Here is a 21538-nt window from a genome sequence, read left to right as displayed (position 1 = left end):
GCATGAAGATTGGACGATTTCTTAACTGTTCAGTAGTCTGGCACTTGTTTGAAACCCTTGTCCGAGAGGTAAGTAATTTGAGTTTTTCCCAGGCGCAGGTCCTTTAGTATACAGACAAAACTTGTCCGATAGGTTTCCTGCAGGTACCCAGTATTGTGGTGATGTTTCCCGGCGCTATTTTCAACTTGACCCAATTACCTTGCATGAAAGCCTGTTGCCATTCACTTATTATCTTTCTAGTTATGTTAAGACATGTAGATGTAGACGAAGCTTTATAACGGAAGATTTGTTTGTGATTTGTCTTTGGCTATTAAGAAATCGAATATCCGTATATAGACTATACAGCCTGGCATAGATAGGACTAGACAAGCGTCGTCTTGTAATCTATACGTTGCGCATAGGACTTGTCTATGACAGTACAATCATCTTACTTGTGAATACTTGCATGTGATAATAGTAATCTTCTTCATTTTGCTGACTGATATTTGCTATTGTTATTTGCTGGTTAAAGGTTGACGACAGGATGGATGACTAGTTTCATACTGCTGTCTGCCTTGCCACTGTTAGAAAAAGCCCTATGAGGATTAATCAAGTGCCGAGGATTACGATCTCGCCGAAATGATGGATTCCCGACCCCATATGATCTCCTTGCAAAAAGATCTGAAACGTAGGATTCTATTAGTAAAGCACTAGTCGGTGTTTCACGTGACAATCTAGAAAGGGTCGAAATTGTTTATCAGCGCTTGCAGTAAGCACAGCCTTGTTAATTTCCCAGTGCCAGGAAATCCTTACCACTTCCAGGATACAGTGGGGGGAACTAGCAAAAAGGAAACAATATGCTTACTCTGTATAAATATATAGTGTGTGCCACACGTTGGTCAAGTTCAAGCCACCAATAAATCTTCCTCACTTACGTTCCTTTACCAAAAACTTCACAATGTTGAAGAAATTGGCCCTCGTTTCATTTGCTGCTGTAGGAGCCATCGCAGCTCCACAGCAGCTGCCTTCTAGTAACCTATCCTGGTACGCCGATATGGATCATACAGGCGACTTTAGCGGCAAAGCCCCCTATGCTGCTGACTCCTACCAAGTATTCAAGAAAGTTGCCCCTGGTGTTGGTAGCGCTATCCAGGATGCCATTGATTCTGGCAACCGCCACAGTCAGTGGCTCGCATCGGAACCGCGAGTAAGTCCCAAAGATGATATCTTATCTGAGGCTATTTCTAACAGTTAGCAGGTTGTTTATCTCCCTCCTGGAACATACGAAGTCTACAAGACTATCAATCTTCGAACAGACACTATACTCATGGGAAACCCAGCCAATGTAAGATGACATTCTAAAACTTGCTTTTCCTTTTGTTCAAGTCTTACTGAAACCCTGAAGCCTCCTGTCATCAAACCCGCTGCTGGATTCAACGGCACCACTCTCCTTAACGGTAAAGATCCATCCGTTGCCGAAGCTGGTGAAATTTCTTTCTCTGTTGGTGTGAAGAATATCATTCTTGACACTACCGCCATTGATGCCAGTAAGTATCGCACTTTGAATCTGCAGGGTCTTACAGGATATGCTCAAGACTAACTTCACACCAGACCAGGAGTTCACGGCTCTGTATTGGGGTGTTGCTCAGGTTTGCCAGCTGTCAAACATCCACATCAAGATGCCAACAGCTGGGAAAACATCTGGACACTCTGGCATCAGACTTGGACGTGGATCTACTCTCGGTCTTGCAGATATTTGTGTCGAGAACGGTCTGGTACGTGCATCAAACCTCACTTCCCCTACGATTTGACTGTAGCTAACTAAGACGCAACTTAGAACGGCATATGGCATGACGGACACCAGCAGGCTTTCTACAAGAGCGTCAGCTTCATCCGTAATAGGGTTGGAATGCGGATCGACGGCGGTAACACTATTACCATCTTGAATCCCACATTTGACACCGTTGGTACACCCGTGAAGCATGTCTCAGGCTCCCCATTCGTGGGTATCATCGACGCAAAGTCGGTAAACTCGGGCATCACGTTCGAGTCTTCAGGCTATCCATCACTTCTTATCGAGAACCTGGAAAAGGACACGGACTCTGATATCGTGAAATTGCCTAGCGGTGTGGCTTTGGGAAAAGCCAGCCACGTCGACACCTTCACGTACGGAAACACAGTTGGTCGAAGCCCTGTGTACGGCGGGGAAACGACCAGCGTCAAACGTCCTGAAGCTATTGCTCCCGGTGGTCGAATTCCTGCCGTTGCGGCTCCTACATATGCAGACCATCCAGTTGGCGACTTTATGAACATCAAGGATCCCAAGCAGAATGGAGGCCAAAGCATCAAAGGTGACGGCAAGACGAACGAGGTCGAAGCTTTGACCGCTGCCCTCAAATATGCAGTCCAGAACAACAAGATCGCGTACTTTCCGTTCGGAGACTATCGCATTGAGTCAACCCTTCTTGTTCCTGTCGGTTCTCGTATCGTCGGCGAGGGCTGGGCCACAATTTCAGCTGCCGGTGACTTTTTCAAAAAGGCCGACGCTCCCAAGCCGGTGGTGCAGATAGGTGCTCCCGGTGATGTCGGTACGATCGAAGTACAGGATATGCGATTTACTGTTGCCGATGTGCTCCCTGGGGCTATCATCCTCGAGTTCAACGCTGCTGGCAGTAAGCCTGGCGATGTGGCACTCTGGAACTCGATGATTACAGTCGGTGGCACATTAGGCGCACAAGGCCTAACCGATAACTGCGGCGACGCCTCGAACCCTTGCCAGGGTGCCTACATCGGTATGCATTTCACCAAGGATTCTTCAGCCTACGTGGAGAACGTGTGGAACTGGGTGGCCGACCACATCACTGAGGGCTTCACCGGTGGATCAAGCATCGCTGCTAAGGGCGGCGCGCTTGTCGAATCGACAAAGGGCACATGGCTACACGCTTTGGGCAGCGAACACTGGTGGCTGTACCAGCTTAATCTGCGGGATGCGTCCAACGTGGTTGTCAGCATGCTCCAGACAGAGACGAACTACGAGCAAGGCGCAAAGGCGAAGAAGCTTCTGCCAAGCCCATGGAATCCTGACGAGACTGGCTGGGGCGATCCAGATTACGCCTGGTGTGGTAAAGACGACGGGTCCTGTCGAATGGGTTTGTCTAATTATGTTAACGGCGGATCCAACGTTTACTACTATGGTTCAGCTTCGTGGGCCTTTTTTAATGGTCCTGGATACCAGAGATGCGAAGACGAGATGAACTGTCAACGTACGTATCACGCTATTTTTACAAGGAGATTACTTACTAACTCTTGATAGAATCTATCCACTGGATCGCAAAGACGCCGGAGAACTTGCAAAGTTTTGGCTGGTGCGCTAAGGCCTCCAAGGTTGCTCTGCGACTGGGTAATGGCGACAACATTATGACTCAGCCGGATTTCACAGGCTCTTGGGGAAGTCTTGTTGGACGTTACACTCCGTAGTCAATGGGGGATTTATCCACGGTTGGACTTTCATTTGCTTTCATCCATGCAATTCACTTCAATTCTGGTTTGTCTCCAGTCGGGCTTTTTCGCACGGTGTTGTGGTTGTATATATGTATATATATATATATATAGTATGAGTATCATCTAGGAATACATACTCTCATAAATACAGAATGTTGAACGTTTTGAAGCCATCACCAATTGGAAGTCTTCAGTTTTCTCCATTTTACATGTATAATGCGGAAAGTAATCTCCGTTCGGCTACTTAGAGAATCATCCTTCTCCTCCTTCCTTTTCTGCCCTTTCTATTATCGTATGACGTGTCAAATTGTTCTCTTCTTGGCGGGAACCGTTGATTGGCCTATTTATCCTCGGAACGTGTGATGTTATTCCAGGCAGAAGTTTAGTGTATATCAGATCATCCAGCCGAGCACTATATCAACCCCGCTTCGACTTATACCTCAACTCCAAATCAACCCATTCCACCATGGAAGTCGACAATCCATTCTCAGTCTTCCCCAGGGAAGTCCGAGACATGATATATTCCTACTCTATTCCGGAAATCCCAGCCACAGACGCCACAGTCTTCAAAACAGCCTACAACACCAAGAATGCCCCTCTTCTGTTCCTCAACGAAGCCATCTCCAAAGACGTTCAGCACGTGCTCTACCAATATCATGCCATCGTCATCCCAGTGCTGAACCCAAGCGAATACGAACTCAAAGAGACAAAATTCGCACCTATCGTCAGCCAATGCTCGCGCCTGATGAAACAGCGCTCTAACAGAGTAATCATCGGTACATCACGCTTCATTGCCGCAAGCTACTCGCCGCTGCTTCACATAAACATCCACGACGGAACATCAGCTGAAGACTGGATCCAGAAATTCTGCGGATTTGATAATCCTGAGCCGCTAGCCAAGAAACTCATCGATGAGTTGATTTCGCTACGACCTGAACTGCCGAATGTCAAGGTCATTGAATTCAAGTTTTTCGAGGGTTTTAATGTCCTTGTCGCTTTGAGGTGGAGGGAGTACCTTTTAGAATTGAAAGAGGCATGGCCGGATATTGAGATTGAGATCGATTTTGTTCCTGCGTTTCTGGGCTGGGAACATGTTGAAGCATTTTTTCAGGACGCTCAGGATAGTATGGAGGAAGATGGTGTTTTTAAACCGGACAGGCTGAGGGATTTGGAAGAGAGGAAGTATGGCACTGCATGACAGTTTGGGTTTTCAACAGATCAAGATTGCATTCTGTTGTCCACACGAGGCAATCTGGCATCAATTTTCATTTGCATGAGTTTAAGTTGGACAATAATAGTATCAGAAATCTTTATTTTATTATTTTGATAATCCTATGCAAACGTGCCACCTTTCTCACGGACCCATATTTTCTACATCGTTATATCCGTCTGTGTCCATTCTGACTAGGGAGAGTCAGGAGTAGCAGGTCTGGGAGGAGGCGTATCTGGGCGAGGAACGGGGCTAGGGTTTCGAGGCACGGCCGGTCCAGGTGACTTGGGTCCAGGCATTTTGTTTAGTTTAGTTTGGTTTGGTTTAAGAGTTGAAGGTAGTTTTGATTGTGTTTGAGTTGAGAAGGGTATAGAATTCATATGCTTGGTAGAAGTATCGAGGGTATATATAGTTGCTGGGAATAGGTGAATATCTGACAGAGTCATATTGCACTGGGTGTCGAAGTATGATTATGATTCGAAGATGTTTAATTCATAGTCCCGAATCACTTGCTTCGGGTCCATCTCTTATAAGTCCTGCCTGTCTCGCAGCGCTATGGGTTGAGGTATCCGCAGTGATAAGGGAAAATGAACCACATTGCCTCTTATTAATAGCAGAATTGCACCTTGGACCAGCACAAAAGCCTGCGGAACATGTGTAGTTGTTGAATAATCCTGGTATTGTTTGCTCTTGTTCACTAGCAGTTCATGCAGCTTGCGCAATTACACGTTCACAACAACAAACTCGGAGCATAGAATACATAAACCCTCTGATTCATTGTGAAAATATGGGTTTCAATCTACATTCTGTATCCGCATTACCACTTATTTTCCATTTGCCCAAAAACGATCCAGTGCGTCCTGACGTACCTCATACGCCCAGTGATGACATGTCTGATGCACCACAGGACTCACATCAGGTCCATCCTCATCTTCGCCATCATCAGCAAAAACACTCCGTATCCCAAGAGTAACGTATTTCTTAAGCAAGATCCTTCGCCAGCGACCAGTCTCGCCTACACATTTCTTCCAACGACTGATCTGGCGCTCATCATCGTCACAGCGACGACCCATATAAAACCGACAGTACCATTGAAACCAACCCCGGACATCGTACTCGTGGGCGATCCAGCCAGCTGCTTCCCATTCCTCGATGCTTTGTCCACATTGGACTCCGTATTTATTGATCTCTGGATCGTAAGTGGTACTGGTGAGATATGTATCCACGTCTAGGCCGGCTGTCCATGATGCGGGAAGTTCTTTCCAGTCGTCTTTGACGGTGAATTTTAGGCGTTTTGAGAACAGAGGTCGCCAGTAGGATCCGCCAAAGCTTCCCTCACGAATTATCTCCTCGGGTGATTTGTTGGGGCGGAAATCAGGATGTGTCTCAAAACGAAGTGTTCCATCGACGTCGCGAATTGGTTCGTCACCCTCAGGCTCCCATGCTGTCCAGCCAGCTATCATTGAGTCCACATCCTTTGACGGTTCGGCGTCGGTTTCATGATCCGAATCTGATTCGGGAAGAGCTCGAGTAGGTTTGGTGCTTCTTTTCACGCGAGGAGCGCCTCTTCGCAACGACGTGTCGTCGACTTCGTCATCATCATATGTTGGTTTTGTTGCCGCCTCAGCTATGCGCCTTGATTGTCTTGTAGGGGCGCGTGGTGGATTCGCTTTTCGCTTGCTAGTTTTGCTACTTGTTTTGGTTTCAGTTGAGCTAGGCTCAGTCTTGGGGATAATGGGCTTGATATCCTTCAGAAGAAGCGCGTTGTGTTCGATGTTCTCACGTCTTCGGGCTGCAAAGTCTGCCATTGAGTCTTGTCTTTGGAAGTGATAATAGTGAGAGAGGGAGCATTTCTTTGTTGCGACGCGATATGCAGTACGTCATAGCACTAGATCACTAAATACAGGCCCACTTGGCGCCTCCTCATTCATCGTCAGGGCACTCAGTGGACCTAACACGCTAAAACTCCAGCCTTGTCCAATCCAGACCAGATCGTATGGGAACATGATAAGTATCACCAACAAAGTCTTCTCAGCACAAAGTCTTTGCCAGAATTCTTGTCTCCGTCTTTCATATCTTCTGATATACCATCGACCGTCTCATCCCATTCTCGCCATGCTTGTCTCTCTGCGTCATTCTCTCCGCTGTTCCCGCTGTCGCATTCTTCTTGGCGCTGCTTCTCGTTCGAGTTCGAGTCAGAATCAGAATCCAAGTCACAACACGAATGGCCCTAGTCGACGTCTTCCTCAAACACCTCAAGTACTTTTCCGGTATTGTCTTTCTGACCACTAGTCGCATTGAGGCAATCGATGAAGTAATGTTCTCTCGTCTCTATTTATCCATCAACTTTGTTCCTCCAGGTAGCGAGACACGTCGCCGCATCTGGGCGCTCAACTTCATGAATGCCCCAGCGGATGACAACAAGATTAGAGAGCAAGAAACTCGCGACAAGGCGATTAAGGAACTTGTGCGCTACAAGTTGAACGGAAGAGAGATTTCTAATGCTATAAATTCTGCGAGAACGCTTGCGAGATTTGAGGGTGCCCAATTGGACATGCCTCATATCAGGAGGGTAGGTATTTGTCGGAACATTCCTCTAACTATGATTAGAACTGTGACAAGTAGGCGACTGTTGGCCTCTAGTCTCGGGGCGCAGGGTAGCCTCTAAGATAGATCAATACTCCAATGTACTCAAGTCAATCTCCTCCTTCCTTCTTCTGATAAGTAGTTTTGCTTCAGGATTCGCCACATAAGCCATTCCAAAGGCGACTGGTTCAGGTACTTTGCCGTCAATAAGCTTCCAATCGTACTTTAGAAGCAAGTGACATAGTGCAATCTTGACTTCGTTCGAGGCAAACCAGCGTCCGGGACAAGCGTGCGTTCCGTGGCCGAACCCAAGGTGGTTCGGACTTGTGTTCACCAAGTAAGACATCTGCTCCTTGTCCTTTGGAACAAATCGGTAAGGGTCGAAGGTTTTGGCGTTGTTGTAGTTCTCATCACTCCACATGTGAGTAGCCGTGACTACGACCTTGTTACCTTTCTTAATCGTCATTCCATTGGAGAGCGTAACGTCTACGAGAGCCCTTCTTCTCCACCCTTTCGCAGGTTCGTTAGCAATCAGATACTTTGTTGACGCATGGATATACTTACCTATAAGAATTGGCTTCATTCGTTGTGTCTCTTTTAGGAAGCTGTCCATCAACTTGAGATCAGCCAACGCCGTCTTCTTGAGACCTTGCTCTGACAGAACTCGGATGATCTCTTCTCTCAAAGCTGTGAAGTTCTCAGGATAGGTAGCGATATTAACCATTGTTTGCGATAGTAAATCTGTGGTCGTGTGGATGGCAGCAAGAGTCAGCGCAATTTGGCAATCAGCTGGTGGTAGTTCAGATCCTGACTGAGCAAACCATTCAATCGCATCATCGAATGGAGGCTTTTCGCCTCTTGCCAGAGCCTCAGTCTTGATTAGTTCCCGGCGTTCAATATGAGGGTTCAATTCCTTTCTGGCGGCCGCCAATGCTCGTCGCACCTCTCGACATTGGGGAAGAACCCAGTGGATATAAGGACGCAGCCATCGTGGAATGATACAGAGAATCATCATGGCCTTAAATGTCTTCCTAGTGTAGTAAGCACTGGCGTTGTTCCATCCTTCGTCTCGGCAAAGATCCTCGCCCATGAATACTCTGGAGGACATGCGTGAAACAATAGTCGAAATATCCTCGTTGAGGTTGAGAATATGCCATTCTTGGAGTAATTAATTAGCCGACGCACCAAGCGCTGCTCGAAGCACTTACCAATCGAGTCAGTAATGACATTTTGCATAACTAGAGCGGCTTCTTCGGACAAGGGGCTTGTAAGCTTAGCTACGCATCCTACTGTCAGTCCAGGTTCTTTGCTTCAAAATAGATCTATACGAACCCAAGGCCTTGGTCAAGTGTCGTCCGATGACCTTTGGCATGACAGGATCATGCATGAGAGCACCGAATCCAGGGATGTATGCGTGGTTATCCTACGCGATATTAACTAAGATCACCTTTTTTGACCAGGTCAACTTACATCGCTTGCTGCGGCTCCAAAGTCAAATCTCCTGTCGTTCTTGATCTCGTCGATCATGTGGGGAGGAAGGATTGTCAACTCGCCCCATTCGCAAAACAGTCTGTACGGCTTTCCAACGAATTTCGCGGCTCCAGAAGCAATAGTTTCAAGACTCTGACTGTTTTCCATATATCGTTTAAGTCGTGGTATGTTGCTGAACTCGAATGGTCTTCGTGGGTTGAGCAAATCACTTGGCTGTGTGGATTGAGACCAGTACACGGCCACAGCCAATAGAGTGACGATAAAATATGATATGACCAAGTCTGGTGTCTGACCCGTTAGATACGACCCCAGACTTTGCATTGCATTGTTGTGGGATTCCATCGCTAGCAAGTGTCTGACAGTTAAAGTAAAAGATGTCGATTTCTGTTGGTTTGAAAGGCAGGAATAGTGTCAGTGAGAGAATGACATACGCAAGGTGGGATGGAATTTATATATTGTAGGAATTGTAATAAGCGGTTTGCTGGTTTGACAAGCCACTGTTTAGATTACGCAATAACCCTCGAAGGATCATGATCCATCAGCGGGCAACTCCCGGCACAGCTTGTAGATCCCGGATGCCAAGTTTCGAAGGATTATTTGACACACACGGATTCGACAACAAAGCGATCCTTTCCATATTTGAACTGTCAGCTTCGCTTATACCAAGTTTTGCAACCTGGATTCCATGATTTACCATACAGCACCCACTACTTGTACTATGAACGCCCAAGTGCTCGACCATTGGGATAGAAGGATTCAGGAATCTCAGTCAGACAACTTCAATAGGGTTTGTGTTGCCAAGCTTGACGTAATACCTGAACGAAAGGTCTTTTAGTCAAACTAAGAAATTGTATAGCAGTTGTCTTATCGGAACAGATATCAATATAGGTAGGCCGAATATTAAGACTTCAAAGTTCTCATATTAAACTTACTGAGAACAAGGTTACTGCATATACTCTCGCCATCACATTTCAACCACTAGCTACAGAGTAAGGGACAAGGTTTTTTTAGGCTTTAAAAATTCTCTAGAGACGCACCAAATGTTAAATTTAGCCTTCCAGACTCTACATAAAATATTTAAAAGCAAGCTACTCACCTTATTCTCTATGTTTTTTGTCACAGTCTTGTGTCGCACCACAAACAACAATGACGACTTCTACAGCCCATCAAGACATGGACATGGACATGGACACTGACGACTCCAGTGCCTCGTCCTTTGCCCTCGACGCTTCACTGGAAGCGTTCCCTGATACCCGCCCTATCGTCGTATCTGGGTCTTCGAGGGCCGGTAAGCGCGTTTTGGTTCAAAAGCTCATTGACTCTTACCCAGACAAATTTTCCTCGGTGGTTTCTCATACAACACGCGCCCCACGCGTTGGAGAAGTTGAGGGTACCACATACAACTTTGTTTCGCATTCTACCTTTGCCCAAATGATCGAAACGGATAGTTTTATCGAGTATACTGTTGTCCGCGGAGACTACTACGGTACAAGCAGAGATGCCGTCACGACTCTTCAAAGAGAAGGATCCATCGCCCTTCTCGAAGTCAATGACCAAGGATCCCGAGCTATTGCGAAGGCTCAAGGTAACAATGCCCGCTTCGTTTGCATTACGCCTCCGACCTTTCACGAGTCAGAGGACTGCCTAGATACCGGGCGCATGAGGTGTAGACCAATTAGGCAAAGATTTATCTTGAACCTCGAAAGCGATAAGACATGGCCACTTCTTGGCATTCGTATCTCCAATGCTGATCTGGACCAGGCTCATGAGGAGTTGGAAGAGTTTGTATTTCTTACACTATTGGACGAACCGTCTCCCACTTGGTCATGATAAACATGCCAAGATTATGTCGTTGCCTAGGTCGTTGCCTATGTCGAGGTCGACAGTGAAAATGGAGATATATTGTTAGCGAAAACAATATTACGGATCTATGTTTCATTCTGTTATGGGAGAGATAAAAAGTGATAGGCAGCAATGAAATTAGTACCGATAGCTAAATCCGGTAAACCATTCAAAATGATCCAAGAATAAGCGGGATGTCTACAAATTCAGACATGATACTCGGCATCCTCGTTCAGAACTACGAGATTTATTAATATGCAAGATACGTTTCCCTAAACACATGACCATTGATCAAAAAAAAAATCAAAACTCTAAGTGCAGTAGCTACCAAACACGTGGTAAGTATAACCCTATCTAGTCAAAGTCCACTCGCAAGAACATTCAACCACAGTCGGAACCAATGTATGCCCATTACGCAGCAACACCGAATACATAGGCAGCAATGAGAAAAGCAAGAAGAGAGCCCGTTGAATGCGAGGCTGAAGAGTCTTGAACATCCTCAGGCTTACCATCACCTGTCTCTTCAGGCTTAGTGTCAGATGTTGTTGATGCCACCCTTTCGTCCTCACCATCATCATCCGCAGCAGAGGTTCCCGTGATCCTGGCCTTGAGAGTACTGCACGCATCGGGCCCAACAGGCACAAGATCGGTGATATAAGGCTCATCACTACAAGACTTCCAAAGGACTCGAAACTCGGAAACGTGTTGAGCCTGCCAGATTGTCCATTCCGAAGCCCATTCTGAGAAATCGTCGGCGGACGAGCCCGTGATGACGGGGAGCTGGCACGGGTCAGCGGTGTTGTAGAGACTTCCGAGAGCGAACGACACGCCTAGTTCGGACATGTCCATTGGTGGTGCCGGTGCGCCTGTAATGGGAAGCGAATTTTTAAACTCCCAGCATGGTGGCATTGACAATGTAGGGTGCGTAGGAAGCGTAGCTGGGGTTTCGGTTGAGGTCAAGGTTGGGGTTTGAGCTGCTGCTTGTAAAGCGCAGAGGGCTATGATGACTATGGCTTTGGTGGAAGACATATTGGTTGTTGTAGCTGATATTGTTTTGTTACCGTAGTTGGTATTTTAGTAAAGACAAGCGAGGTTTGAATTGCTCTTGACAAGAATATGAAACTGCTAATTTATACAATAAACTAAAATGAGTGGAGGCCTCAACTCCTGTCGTTATTGGAATTTGCAATTGTATTGACTGTTAATTGGGCGAGGTGTGGTCCTTGGCCCATTGCTGCTCTACAGTCTAGCCTTGTCAAGATCTTGGCGTAGAAAGTAAGCATCCATAGGTAGTGGCCGACATTTCTGTTAACACAGCCTCGATTTATTTGGCTAGAAGGATCAAGAAAGACTAGCGATTTTGTAACGTGGAATTTGATGTGATACGTCAATCATTATGTACTACACGCGGTCTCATGGCTTCTGAGAATGGATAGTGAACTTTACGGCAAGTAAGACATTACTTTTGTCCAAAATGTCAGTTTTATTGAAGACTCGTACTGCAATGATGATCTTTCGCGCCAGAGACTTGCCAAAGTCGCAAAAGTATACATCAGACAGTAACAGCGACCATCCTTCAGTTAACCAAGAAGCTTTCCCTCTTCAATCTCCACACATGATCTCTCAAATCATCTGTAACCGACCACAGCTTACATCCCTTAGCTAGTCTGGACATAGATAGAAGATGAGCCACTGCTCTGGTAACCCTCAGTAGCCAAAATCTGGTAGTAGTGGTTGCCGAGGTTCATGCCAGCAGATCTCCAAGCATTGAAGTGGTTCTGCATGTTGACGGAGCCGCTGGTGCGCTTGTTGCGGCGGATGGACCAGTACTGGTTGAATGTCTGAACGCCGTCGATGGAAGGCTGTTGGACACGGGTGGACATGTAGAGATCGTAGGTGTCACCGTCGGTGTAGACGGTACCTCGGTGCTGAGCCTGGCTACCGGGGTTGTAAGAACCGTAGCTCTCGATGACCTGGATAATTGTTAGTAACGGTGTATAGCAAGTTTGAGGTTGTAGTCACTTACGTAGTACTCGACGAGGGGACCGCGGGTCCAACCGTAGACACAAAGGTATCCGTTGCCCTGAGGGTTGAAGGAACCTCCGTAGTTGATGGTTCTACACGCAATGTAAGTCAAACAATCCGTAAGATAATCAATGTCTGAGAGAACTTACCGGCCAGTACCAGGGTTCCATCCCTTTCCACCGACAAAGTTGCCAGTGTTGCGCCAATCAACCTGGTAGTGGCTGCCCTCACCCATGCGGTACTGAGCATAACCACCGCCATCAGACCACCAAGAGTAGAAGTAGCCGTTATGGTATCCTTCACTGTTGCCAGTGACTTGACGGGCCTCGAGAACCGAGGTGGCGTTGCCATCGTCACGCTCATCGAGGAAGTCAAAGGGACGAGCAAGTGCCCCAGTGAGTGCCGAGACGGCGACGAGAAGGGATTTGAACGAGACCATGATGGTGATGGGCGAGAAAGTAGTTCTCAAGGAAGTATCGAGAAACAAGTGGTTGACTGTTCAGAGAGGGCTGACCTGGTGAGAGATTCTTCATTAATCGGCTTCGACATAGGTCATATATATACTTATTTTTGCATTGAAACATTGATAATGCCAAGAGAACTAGTGGTTAATAATGATAGTCGAAGAAGCAACTTGAATATCTTGGCTGCTTCTCCATCTCGGAGACTAACTCCCTTTTAGGTTAATACTCAAAAGCAATTCTACAATCATCATGGTGTTGTTTGCCCCTCCACCTCCATCTTGAAATCCGCATGGTAATAATTTATCCCATAAGAAAGCCAAGACGGTAATGTCTCTCATGATCACCCATGAGGGGACACAAGTATATCCACAGATGTGATCCTTTGATGCGATTCGTCAGCCGCAAAATCAGTGACATGCACATATCGTAGACTAGCCATACTCCTGCAGGCACTGATTCAGCACACCTTCTTTTGATTCCGGCTAAAAGCAAACGTCAGTTCCCTTCATCCGTTTCTCAAGACTACGTCTTGGCATCTTAATAGTTCACTTCAATCAGGAGGGGGACTACAGGATACGGACTTGGTATCGCTATTGGTCCGCTGACTCGGGATAAAGCTACAAACAGGTCATTTCCACGACGAAAAAGAAAAGGTGGGACGAGCGATGTGATGACCGCTACTGCAATGTCTTCCCGGACTTTCATCTCATGCCGATGTCCACTACCGAGGATCCCATGTCTTGGAACTATATCTGCAAGACTATTAAGAAAATATCATACCAGGAATAGTCAATCTTGGCACAAACATCATGACCGCCAGTCGTAGTCCCACAACAGAGTAACTTCAATGACTTTCGCTTAACTAAGTCCAATTATGTCGATCAGCAGATTTAAGCTTACTATGTGATATTAAGAAATGTAACAAGCCATTAACCAACTTGCGATAAAGGTGAGATCTGGGATTTAGAGATTCGGTCGGGTTGGATATATCCGGCCGGGTACCGACACACATCTAGCCCGATTTAGATAGATGGAACATGATGCCCCGGATTACGATGCCGGATCCTTGTAGATTGTATTCTGCCTAAATTACAGCATGGCCAAGATTTTCATTTTAGCCTCGGGAAGTTTCTGATCCATGCTGTTGTTACCATGGAACTTATTCGACGACTAATTCAACTTCAATTCAGGATATTCCGAATTACAGTTATTGTGGATGTCAAACAGAAATTGTTATCAACAAATGATCTGATGAACCCATAGAACAAAACTTGGCATAAATTTGGGCTGGCTAAGCTCGTCTTGGGTCAGATAACCGAGTAACTGGTCCGGTAAGGAATCAACCATGTGTGACTTGATAGATTTGAGCTAAGATGGGCTTCCGTTTCACCATGGCCCCGATATCATACGCTTGTGGCAACACATCTGCAGCCAATTTAGATCTCAGCTGCTTACGTATGTTGACATGACCACCGCCGGTTAATTGCCAAACAGCTGACGAAAATCTAGGTCCGAATCTCAGCTTCATCAAATCGATTTATCAATTACCCGGTGTAATAGGTGGGACTAGTCAAGCGGCTGATAGAACCTAAAAGTCACGGTAATAGAGAACAAGTCCGTAGCCTGAAGATTGAGATGAGGACAAGGAACAATGTTCACAACCGGGAGAAAGATATTGATTACAATGATGGTTTGTACCAGTTGATTAATATTAAAACCGCTAAATATCAAGTCTATAACACTCTATATTGAAAAGAAAACGCCAAAATGCCAGAAAGATCTTTGCTCCCTCTAAGCCTTGGGCTTAATAGACTGAGGGTTGCGGAACAAGTTCTTGGGATCGTACTTGGCCTTGACAGCCTCCAGCTTGGCAACGTTGCTTCCCCAGTACATCTCAGTCGCGCGATCATTCTTGATCTGCGAGTCAGGGTAGTTGGCGTACATGCCCCAAGTTCCCGCCTTGAGAGAGTTGGAGATGCTCTGCCTCAAGCCCTTGATGAGGTTGAAGCCATCAGAGGGGTACTGTGCGGTCGCAGCAACGCTGTCGTAGAACTGGAAGAGGAGGAGGGTGTCGCGGTGGACGTAGGCGGTGTCGCTGGGCTTGGGCTTGGAGACGGCAGAGTATGTGCCGCCGGTGATGTCCATCTGCAACCACCAAGAGTGGCTGCTGCTCGTGCCGGTGGTGGAGACAAAGTTGACGAAGGACTTGAATTCGGCGAGGGTCAACGCGGGGGCTGCAAGACTGCTGGCGTAGAAGTTGTCATGCTGGGATGAGTTAGTTATGTGTTTATATCGTCAGATCCAGAAAAGACTTACTGCGTCGTATGAAGCACTGATAGGGTTGACATTGACGCCAGCACCGGCGAAGTGAGTAACAAGACCCATCCAGTCAACAGTAGTAGCAGTGACCTGAACGCCACCAAACTTCTGGACCAAAGGCTGCAGAGCCTTCCTCAAGCTGGCCTCATCACCGATGTAAGCACCATCGACGCTGTATCCGTTCTTAGAGACACCCATCTGCATGGTGATCTCGGCAGGCATGCCCTTTCCAAACTCCTGGAAGTCATAGAGTCCCTGAGGCGCGGTATTCTGATCCCAGTTGAGACCGATGTCGAAGTAGGTAATCTTCTCAGGCGCAGCGAATGTCTGGAACTCGAGCTCAACGACGACACCAAAGTTTGCGCCAGCGCCACGGATACCCCAGAAAAGATCGGAGTTCTCGGTCTTCGAGCAGTGGACGACTTTACCGGTGGGGAGAACGACTGTGGCGCCGATCATGAGATCAAGGGTCAGGCCGTGCTTGCGGGCGACCATTCCGTAGCCTCCGTGCAGGGCGTGACCACCGAGGCCGACTCTGTGATTTGTTAGCAGGCATATCCTTGTTCCGGAGAGATTAGGGGAAACTTACCCAGGGCACGTTCCATGAGCCAGAGCTCGCTTGCCCTGGTTCCAGAGCTCAGTAGCAACATGTCCAAGGCGAGCACCAGGCTGGATTTTGGCGGTGCCGTCCTTGGCCAACTTGACGCTGTACATTCTGTCGAGCTCAATCATGAGATGGCCATCTTCGCCACCGAAGCCTAGAGAGGTATAGCTGTGGCCGCCACTCTTGGCACTAATTGCAACGCCGTGCTTGGCGCCACATTCAACGGCAGCGGAGACTTGAGCGACGGTTGTGGGGACGGCGATGGCGGCTGGTTCGAATGGGAGTCTCAGATTGTAAGCTGTGCCGTCTTCTTTCCATGATTGAGAGCCCTGTGCGTCGGTGGGCACCTTGGCTTGTGTGAGACAACTGTTGACGGCTTCGCGCTTGGTTGGGACTGCGGATGAGTGAGCGACAAGGCCAACCAGCACACATGTCAAAGTATTGAAATGCATGGTGAATGAAGAAAGAAAGTGTTGATTGATGGAGAGAAGAGATGATGCGATGGGATGGGAATGGAAGGTTGAATAGAAAGAGGTTATGGTTGTTATTTATTCACTGCATAGTAACTAATCTCTTGGCTCAACTCCACAGATCGGCGCCTTAGGAGATCTGAGCCTCACGGCAGTCCATAGAATTAAATGGGATACGAGCTATTGTCACGACGTTGCGGCTCTAGCGTCTTCGCTTAGTCCGAGAGCGAGCGAGGTAACCAGACCAAGCGCCACAGCGCCTATTTTTTAATATTGGCTTCATTTATTGATACAAACGGCAAGTGTTTTCACGCTACACAAGCTCTAGTACCGTATTTGATAGCTGGTAACCACAAAGAAACGGTGGGAAATGCAACGTTGGTTACACAGCTAGGAGGAAACGAGAGTTAGTCCCAAGCCTCCAAGTGCCGGAGTGCCGATATTAGCTCGTGCTATAATTAGTGGCATCGAATCACGGTTCCTCCTTGTGATGTCACTGTCTGGATAACTGGAAACAGCTTTACCCCGTTTGGGGTCTTTATGGAGTTGGGCTGCTTTGAGGCTGACCTGAGGAATGATGGCTGATCCACTGCTTCCTCTCGCGAGGTATTGATTGGATACCAAAGATCATCACTTATCGATAAGATTACAGTTATATGTAAGGTTCAGTTCAGGGTAAGTGGACTTTCCAGGTTTCTAACAGTAAGACAATTGCCTTTCTGCCAACACACACTGCTGAGTTGTCAATGCCCAAGACCTTACCTCGATGAGTGATCATATCTTCCAAATATATCACTTGAGGCGTGAGCACTATACACTTCTGTTGTTGTGACACTGACAGCTGTCATCTCAATTTTCTGGTGTGGTATGTTTTGGGTTTGATCTGCCGAAATGAACGGTCTGCGCACCCATGCAGGCTATCAAAGTTTCAGCAGCCCCGAAAAAGCGGGCAGTTTGCTGGATTAGAGACTAAAACTTTATTATCGCACTGTATCCTAGCGATCAAATAGCAGATTGGCATTTGGATATCCAATCTTACAAGTTAACACGGTACTCTCAAAACCGTTACACTTTCTGTCACAATATTTCTTGTTCAACAGTAAGCGCCAGTAACGAGGTAGGATCGGTAGATTGGCCTATTGCATAATGAGATACAATGTATCATAGTTCATCCGTTCCGTAAGACATATTGCTACATCCGTATACCTTAAACTCGTTAGTGCTGACTGCCAACGAACTAGCGTTTTCCTCTTTCTCAGTCGTAACTCTCATAACTTAGCGTTAATTTAATAACTGTTCTGCTGGCTGAAGCTTCGCCGATCCAACTCATTAGCGATGTCTACCACAACTAGAACCTCTGGTACAGCCTCGCGCACCAATCTTGGACCTCTCACAACTACGTTCACTTACCCCGCAAGCTGTACCGTCGTTGTCCAAGAGTGTGATACCTGCGAGAATGGCTGGCAAGCTCAGACATGCTCTGATAACACCTTCAACGCTCAAGGCGTCCAGGACGATGCCAAATGCTGGCCTCCACGCAGGGGTTCACAATCAACCGGTGTCGCACTAAACGGCTGGGGATTTTATTCGCCTGGTATTCAATGTCCAGCCGGGTACACTACAAAGTGTGTTTCAACAGATGATGTCGATGGAGGATTCACTTTTCAGTTCCCTCTTGCGAAGAGTGAGACAGCTATAGGATGCTGTCCAACGTAGGTGCACTTTAATATCGGATTGTAATGACGAAGCTAAATACAGAGTCGTTTAGTGGATTCCAGTGCAAGTATACTTCAGGCGTTAACAACGCACAAACATGCTTTAGCATCGCCACCACCGGTTCTTTCGCTGCTGTTCAGTGCTCGTCAGGCAAGAGTAACGGCTTTGGATACCTCGACATCCCCAACACAGTCGCAGAAACAAACTCAGGGTCTGAAGAGACTGTCACTGTCTCAAGTTTCACCGTTTACGCGCCGCTCTTCCAGCTACACTTTAAGTCTTCAGATCTACCATCGACAGAGACAGGTTCCATCACTATCGACTCTATCGAAACTTCTTCGTCAGCTTCATCAGCCTCATCCGAGCCGACGCAAGCATCCTCTTCAGGCGGAGGACTTTCGACAGGCGCAAAGGCGGGTATCGGTGTCGGCGCTGGCCTAGGTTTTATTGCACTCATCGGAGCTGCTCTATTCTTCATGCGTCGGAGAAAACGTGATGCTGCGGTACCAACACTTACAGAGGAGCCCAAGTCTGAGCTCCCAGCAGGACCGAACCAACATGCAGCGGAGCTACACGCTCAGTCAACACCTCAAGAGCTACCAGGAGACTCTGTTCCTAGATACAAGTAGCTGGGATAGATAATCAGACATCCAAATAATATATGCTAATAATTCCTCATCTAGTTAATAATAGTTGTTTCTTGACTGTGGAGTTGGTGTTTTCTACTTTATCGTGCGATTCCGACGAGACTTGTCTTAATTGGTTGTTTTGTCTGGTGTTGCCTAGACTGAGTGGGTTTAGTCTCAATCGGGAAAGGTTACTATCTGTTGGTTGAGATGACTCCTTTTCTACCCGGTTTTCTCACAACCAACACTTTTCATCACACTCTGTCCAACTCTTTCATTCAATTCTCCCATCATTTGTTTATCGCCTTCCTGTCTATATACAAAAGTCTTTTGTCACAGAAAAAAAATCGTTCTCCAAGAACCCAAGAGACAGAACTCGTCCAGCAACTACATCAGGTCACCTCAGGCCAGCTTTTAGGCTTCACCGTTCAAAATGTCTAGTCGTACTGAAAGACTGCTTCTGCTTGAAATGGCCTTGACCGCCAGTGGTAGACGTAACTACACTGATCCTGACGAGGACGGTGAACGCAGCGGCAATGTACGACACAGCGACAATCCTACAGACATCAGTCATCTTGTTCCTCCACAATCTGGTGGAAAGCATAGACTTTGGATAACTGACAGAATTCTGGAACCTCAAACGATTCCCCATTTTATCGAATTTCTTATGCATGGCTGTCTTCCTGGTGATCTCAAGGCATCTCGGCCACTACTCACCGTTGAAGAGGCCAGAAACATGGATAAACCATTCCCTGAATGGGCGCCGGCACCATTCAATGTCGAACAAAGATCGACTACTGAACGGATTGGGGTCCGTATCGGCTCACACGAGGATTCGTCGCGCCTTTGGTTGATTGCCAAGGAGCTCCATGCCATGAAATCGAGATTGTGGGAGGGTATACCACCTCTTTCTGAAAGACGATGGAACGAGTTGCAGCTAGACGATCCCAAGAATTTCGCAGCTGCTTGCCAGTATTTTGTCGCTGTTATAGATGTCTTCGCCTATCTCAACCATCCACGAACAAAGAATGCTCTACGAACAACCTACAACCTGATTTGGAATCATCTGAGAGTCTTTGAACAGGCTGTTAACGCGAAGCGAAGAGAGGAAAACGAGGTTTATGAAGAAGTCTCAGTCACTGGTCTTTGGTACCAGTACATCAGGGCGCATTACGATTGCATCTGCGACAGTGCTCACCAATGGGTCATTGAGCATATCGATCGTATCCAAGAACCACTGGTACTTGAGCTTGGTAATCATAAATCTACCAACCCTATTGATGTTGATGCTAGGCAGAAGGAGATAACAGACAAGATAGACGATCTGGGCCAAAACACAATGGATGCGGACTACATAATCTTTATGCCGACAGACGGTTACAAGGGCGACAGTCTTCCATCCAAAGAGCGTGAGCAGGTAACAGCAGCTCATAGACACCCGTTTCGCAAGGACCCCATATCGTGGTCCGCCAATATTAACTGGCGAGAACGAGATTACAGCGGACGGATACGGTATCTTCAGACAAAAGAGATGTATAATCACTATGAGCGCGAGGACCTATTATTTGAACCTACTATCAACGATCCCCAGGTCCTGCTCATCGGGTGCATCAGCGGGATCGATGCGCAGACAACAGCCCGGTATGAACTGAGGGGTCCTCCGGAGCCTACAATGGATCGCTGGATTGAATACGCCCAGCGGCCGGTATTTCGTGTCAACGGCTTTGCCGCCTTTCGTTTCTGCCACAAGCACGATGACAAGAAGTGGAATGAGTTTAAAACTAAGTTCGAAGTCGATATCGCTGATTGGGGACTGGGAAACAAAGATATCAACGATGTGCGGAAAGGTTGCAAGATCCACTGGATTGATGAAAAGGTGGACAGTATAAAGGATGCTAAAAGGTAAGTCGTCCCCAATGAGGTCCAAGCCAGAATAAGGCATGGCTTTTGTAAACTAACACGACTATAGGAAATTCCACAGCGTCCTCTCGGATCTCCCTGTCCACCATCGAATGTTCTTAGCCATAGACGAGGCTACTATACAATCTTACCTCGAGCCAAACGCCTCCAAGTTCGTCCTTGCCGTTGACGCACAATATCGATCAGTGGAAGAGGGACAAGAAGACAACGAGCCTCCCAATGAACAAGAACATGAGACTCCCGGCTACGATGGAACGATGCGAATTTTGGGCAGCCTCTTATGGGACGAACTGGGTGCAATGCAAACCACTCAGGGTGTATTACTCAAGCATCTATGGCCTTATGCGATGAGCGATGTTGAAAAGGTCTACAGAGGGTACAAGCCTGGGACTGTGTTGAAACTTTCGAGTTATGAGGAAACGATGGCTTGGGAGGTTCTTAATGCTCTTCTGCCTTTTGTTCTCAAGTTGGCGGAGAGAAGGGATAGATCACGGCGTGCAAACCCACGACCTTCGGCAGCGCGGTAGATATCTCACCTTTCTTTTGCAAAGTGGCCAATTAGTTGAAGAGTACATAGAATCATGGCAGCACATATAAACCAATCAGATTTAGGACATGCTACGTAATGGAACGCCGGGGGTTGGACTGTATTCGGTTGTTATGTTGTTTAGCGAGACGACACAGGAATCATGAGACTTTGGCTTTGACTACCAAGCTGATGGCGGGTATTTTATGAGGCTTGATTCGAGTTACTGAACTTGGGAGTGAGATAACCAAACGTGTGA

General features: G+C 47.1%; 12 protein-coding genes across 12 annotated transcripts, besides 2 other annotated features; 6 read left to right on the top strand and 6 right to left on the bottom strand.

The window, feature by feature from the left end:
* Window positions 1–937: 937 nt before the first annotated feature.
* Window positions 938–3456, top strand: FPSE_02476 (uncharacterized protein; the record flags this gene model as incomplete). Its single annotated transcript, XM_009255595.1, has 6 exons — window positions 938–1186; window positions 1238–1324; window positions 1385–1526; window positions 1591–1754; window positions 1817–3242; window positions 3293–3456. 6 exons carry the CDS (start codon window positions 938–940, stop codon window positions 3454–3456), a joined length of 2232 nt encoding a protein of 743 aa, XP_009253870.1.
* Window positions 3457–3564: 108 nt separating this feature from the next.
* Window positions 3565–3590: a microsatellite.
* Window positions 3591–3946: 356 nt separating this feature from the next.
* Window positions 3947–4678, top strand: FPSE_02477 (uncharacterized protein; the record flags this gene model as incomplete). The annotated part of the gene is made up of 1 exon (XM_009255596.1): window positions 3947–4678. One exon carries the CDS (start codon window positions 3947–3949, stop codon window positions 4676–4678), a length of 732 nt encoding a protein of 243 aa, XP_009253871.1.
* A 206-nt stretch (window positions 4679–4884) lies between these two features.
* Window positions 4885–4989, bottom strand: FPSE_02478 (uncharacterized protein; the record flags this gene model as incomplete). The annotated part of the gene is made up of 1 exon (XM_009255597.1): window positions 4885–4989. One exon carries the CDS (start codon window positions 4987–4989, stop codon window positions 4885–4887), a length of 105 nt encoding a protein of 34 aa, XP_009253872.1.
* Window positions 4989–5017: a microsatellite.
* A 497-nt stretch (window positions 5018–5514) lies between these two features.
* FPSE_02479 (uncharacterized protein) lies at window positions 5515–6498 on the bottom strand (the record flags this gene model as incomplete). Its single annotated transcript, XM_009255598.1, has 1 exon — window positions 5515–6498. The coding sequence occupies one exon, from the start codon at window positions 6496–6498 to the stop codon at window positions 5515–5517; it is 984 nt and encodes a 327-aa protein (XP_009253873.1).
* Window positions 6499–6914: 416 nt separating this feature from the next.
* On the top strand, window positions 6915–7315 carry FPSE_02480 (uncharacterized protein; the record flags this gene model as incomplete). Its single annotated transcript, XM_009255599.1, has 2 exons — window positions 6915–7262; window positions 7301–7315. The coding sequence occupies 2 exons, from the start codon at window positions 6915–6917 to the stop codon at window positions 7313–7315; spliced, it is 363 nt and encodes a 120-aa protein (XP_009253874.1).
* Window positions 7316–7364: 49 nt separating this feature from the next.
* Window positions 7365–9109, bottom strand: FPSE_02481 (uncharacterized protein; the record flags this gene model as incomplete). The annotated part of the gene is made up of 5 exons (XM_009255600.1): window positions 7365–7786; window positions 7841–8434; window positions 8485–8553; window positions 8609–8699; window positions 8747–9109. 5 exons carry the CDS (start codon window positions 9107–9109, stop codon window positions 7365–7367), a joined length of 1539 nt encoding a protein of 512 aa, XP_009253875.1.
* Window positions 9110–9913: 804 nt separating this feature from the next.
* FPSE_02482 (uncharacterized protein) lies at window positions 9914–10597 on the top strand (the record flags this gene model as incomplete). The annotated part of the gene is made up of 1 exon (XM_009255601.1): window positions 9914–10597. The coding sequence occupies one exon, from the start codon at window positions 9914–9916 to the stop codon at window positions 10595–10597; it is 684 nt and encodes a 227-aa protein (XP_009253876.1).
* A 423-nt stretch (window positions 10598–11020) lies between these two features.
* On the bottom strand, window positions 11021–11638 carry FPSE_02483 (uncharacterized protein; the record flags this gene model as incomplete). Its single annotated transcript, XM_009255602.1, has 1 exon — window positions 11021–11638. One exon carries the CDS (start codon window positions 11636–11638, stop codon window positions 11021–11023), a length of 618 nt encoding a protein of 205 aa, XP_009253877.1.
* Window positions 11639–12267: 629 nt separating this feature from the next.
* xylA lies at window positions 12268–13073 on the bottom strand (the record flags this gene model as incomplete). Its single annotated transcript, XM_009255603.1, has 3 exons — window positions 12268–12582; window positions 12636–12726; window positions 12784–13073. 3 exons carry the CDS (start codon window positions 13071–13073, stop codon window positions 12268–12270), a joined length of 696 nt encoding a protein of 231 aa, XP_009253878.1.
* A 1816-nt stretch (window positions 13074–14889) lies between these two features.
* Window positions 14890–16473, bottom strand: FPSE_02485 (uncharacterized protein; the record flags this gene model as incomplete). The annotated part of the gene is made up of 3 exons (XM_009255604.1): window positions 14890–15363; window positions 15415–15952; window positions 16007–16473. The coding sequence occupies 3 exons, from the start codon at window positions 16471–16473 to the stop codon at window positions 14890–14892; spliced, it is 1479 nt and encodes a 492-aa protein (XP_009253879.1).
* Window positions 16474–17826: 1353 nt separating this feature from the next.
* On the top strand, window positions 17827–18836 carry FPSE_02486 (uncharacterized protein; the record flags this gene model as incomplete). Its single annotated transcript, XM_009255605.1, has 2 exons — window positions 17827–18203; window positions 18260–18836. The coding sequence occupies 2 exons, from the start codon at window positions 17827–17829 to the stop codon at window positions 18834–18836; spliced, it is 954 nt and encodes a 317-aa protein (XP_009253880.1).
* Window positions 18837–19266: 430 nt separating this feature from the next.
* Window positions 19267–21280, top strand: FPSE_02487 (uncharacterized protein; the record flags this gene model as incomplete). Its single annotated transcript, XM_009255606.1, has 2 exons — window positions 19267–20735; window positions 20803–21280. 2 exons carry the CDS (start codon window positions 19267–19269, stop codon window positions 21278–21280), a joined length of 1947 nt encoding a protein of 648 aa, XP_009253881.1.
* Between the last annotated feature and the right edge of the window lie 258 nt (window positions 21281–21538).

The sequence above is a fragment of the Fusarium pseudograminearum genome, chromosome 3 (assembly GCF_000303195.2).
Source record: "Fusarium pseudograminearum CS3096 chromosome 3, whole genome shotgun sequence".
Classification (NCBI taxonomy): Eukaryota; Fungi; Ascomycota; class Sordariomycetes; order Hypocreales; family Nectriaceae; genus Fusarium; species Fusarium pseudograminearum.
The sequence above is the reverse complement of the archived record's forward strand: the minus strand, read 5'-3'. Positions and strand labels throughout refer to the sequence as shown.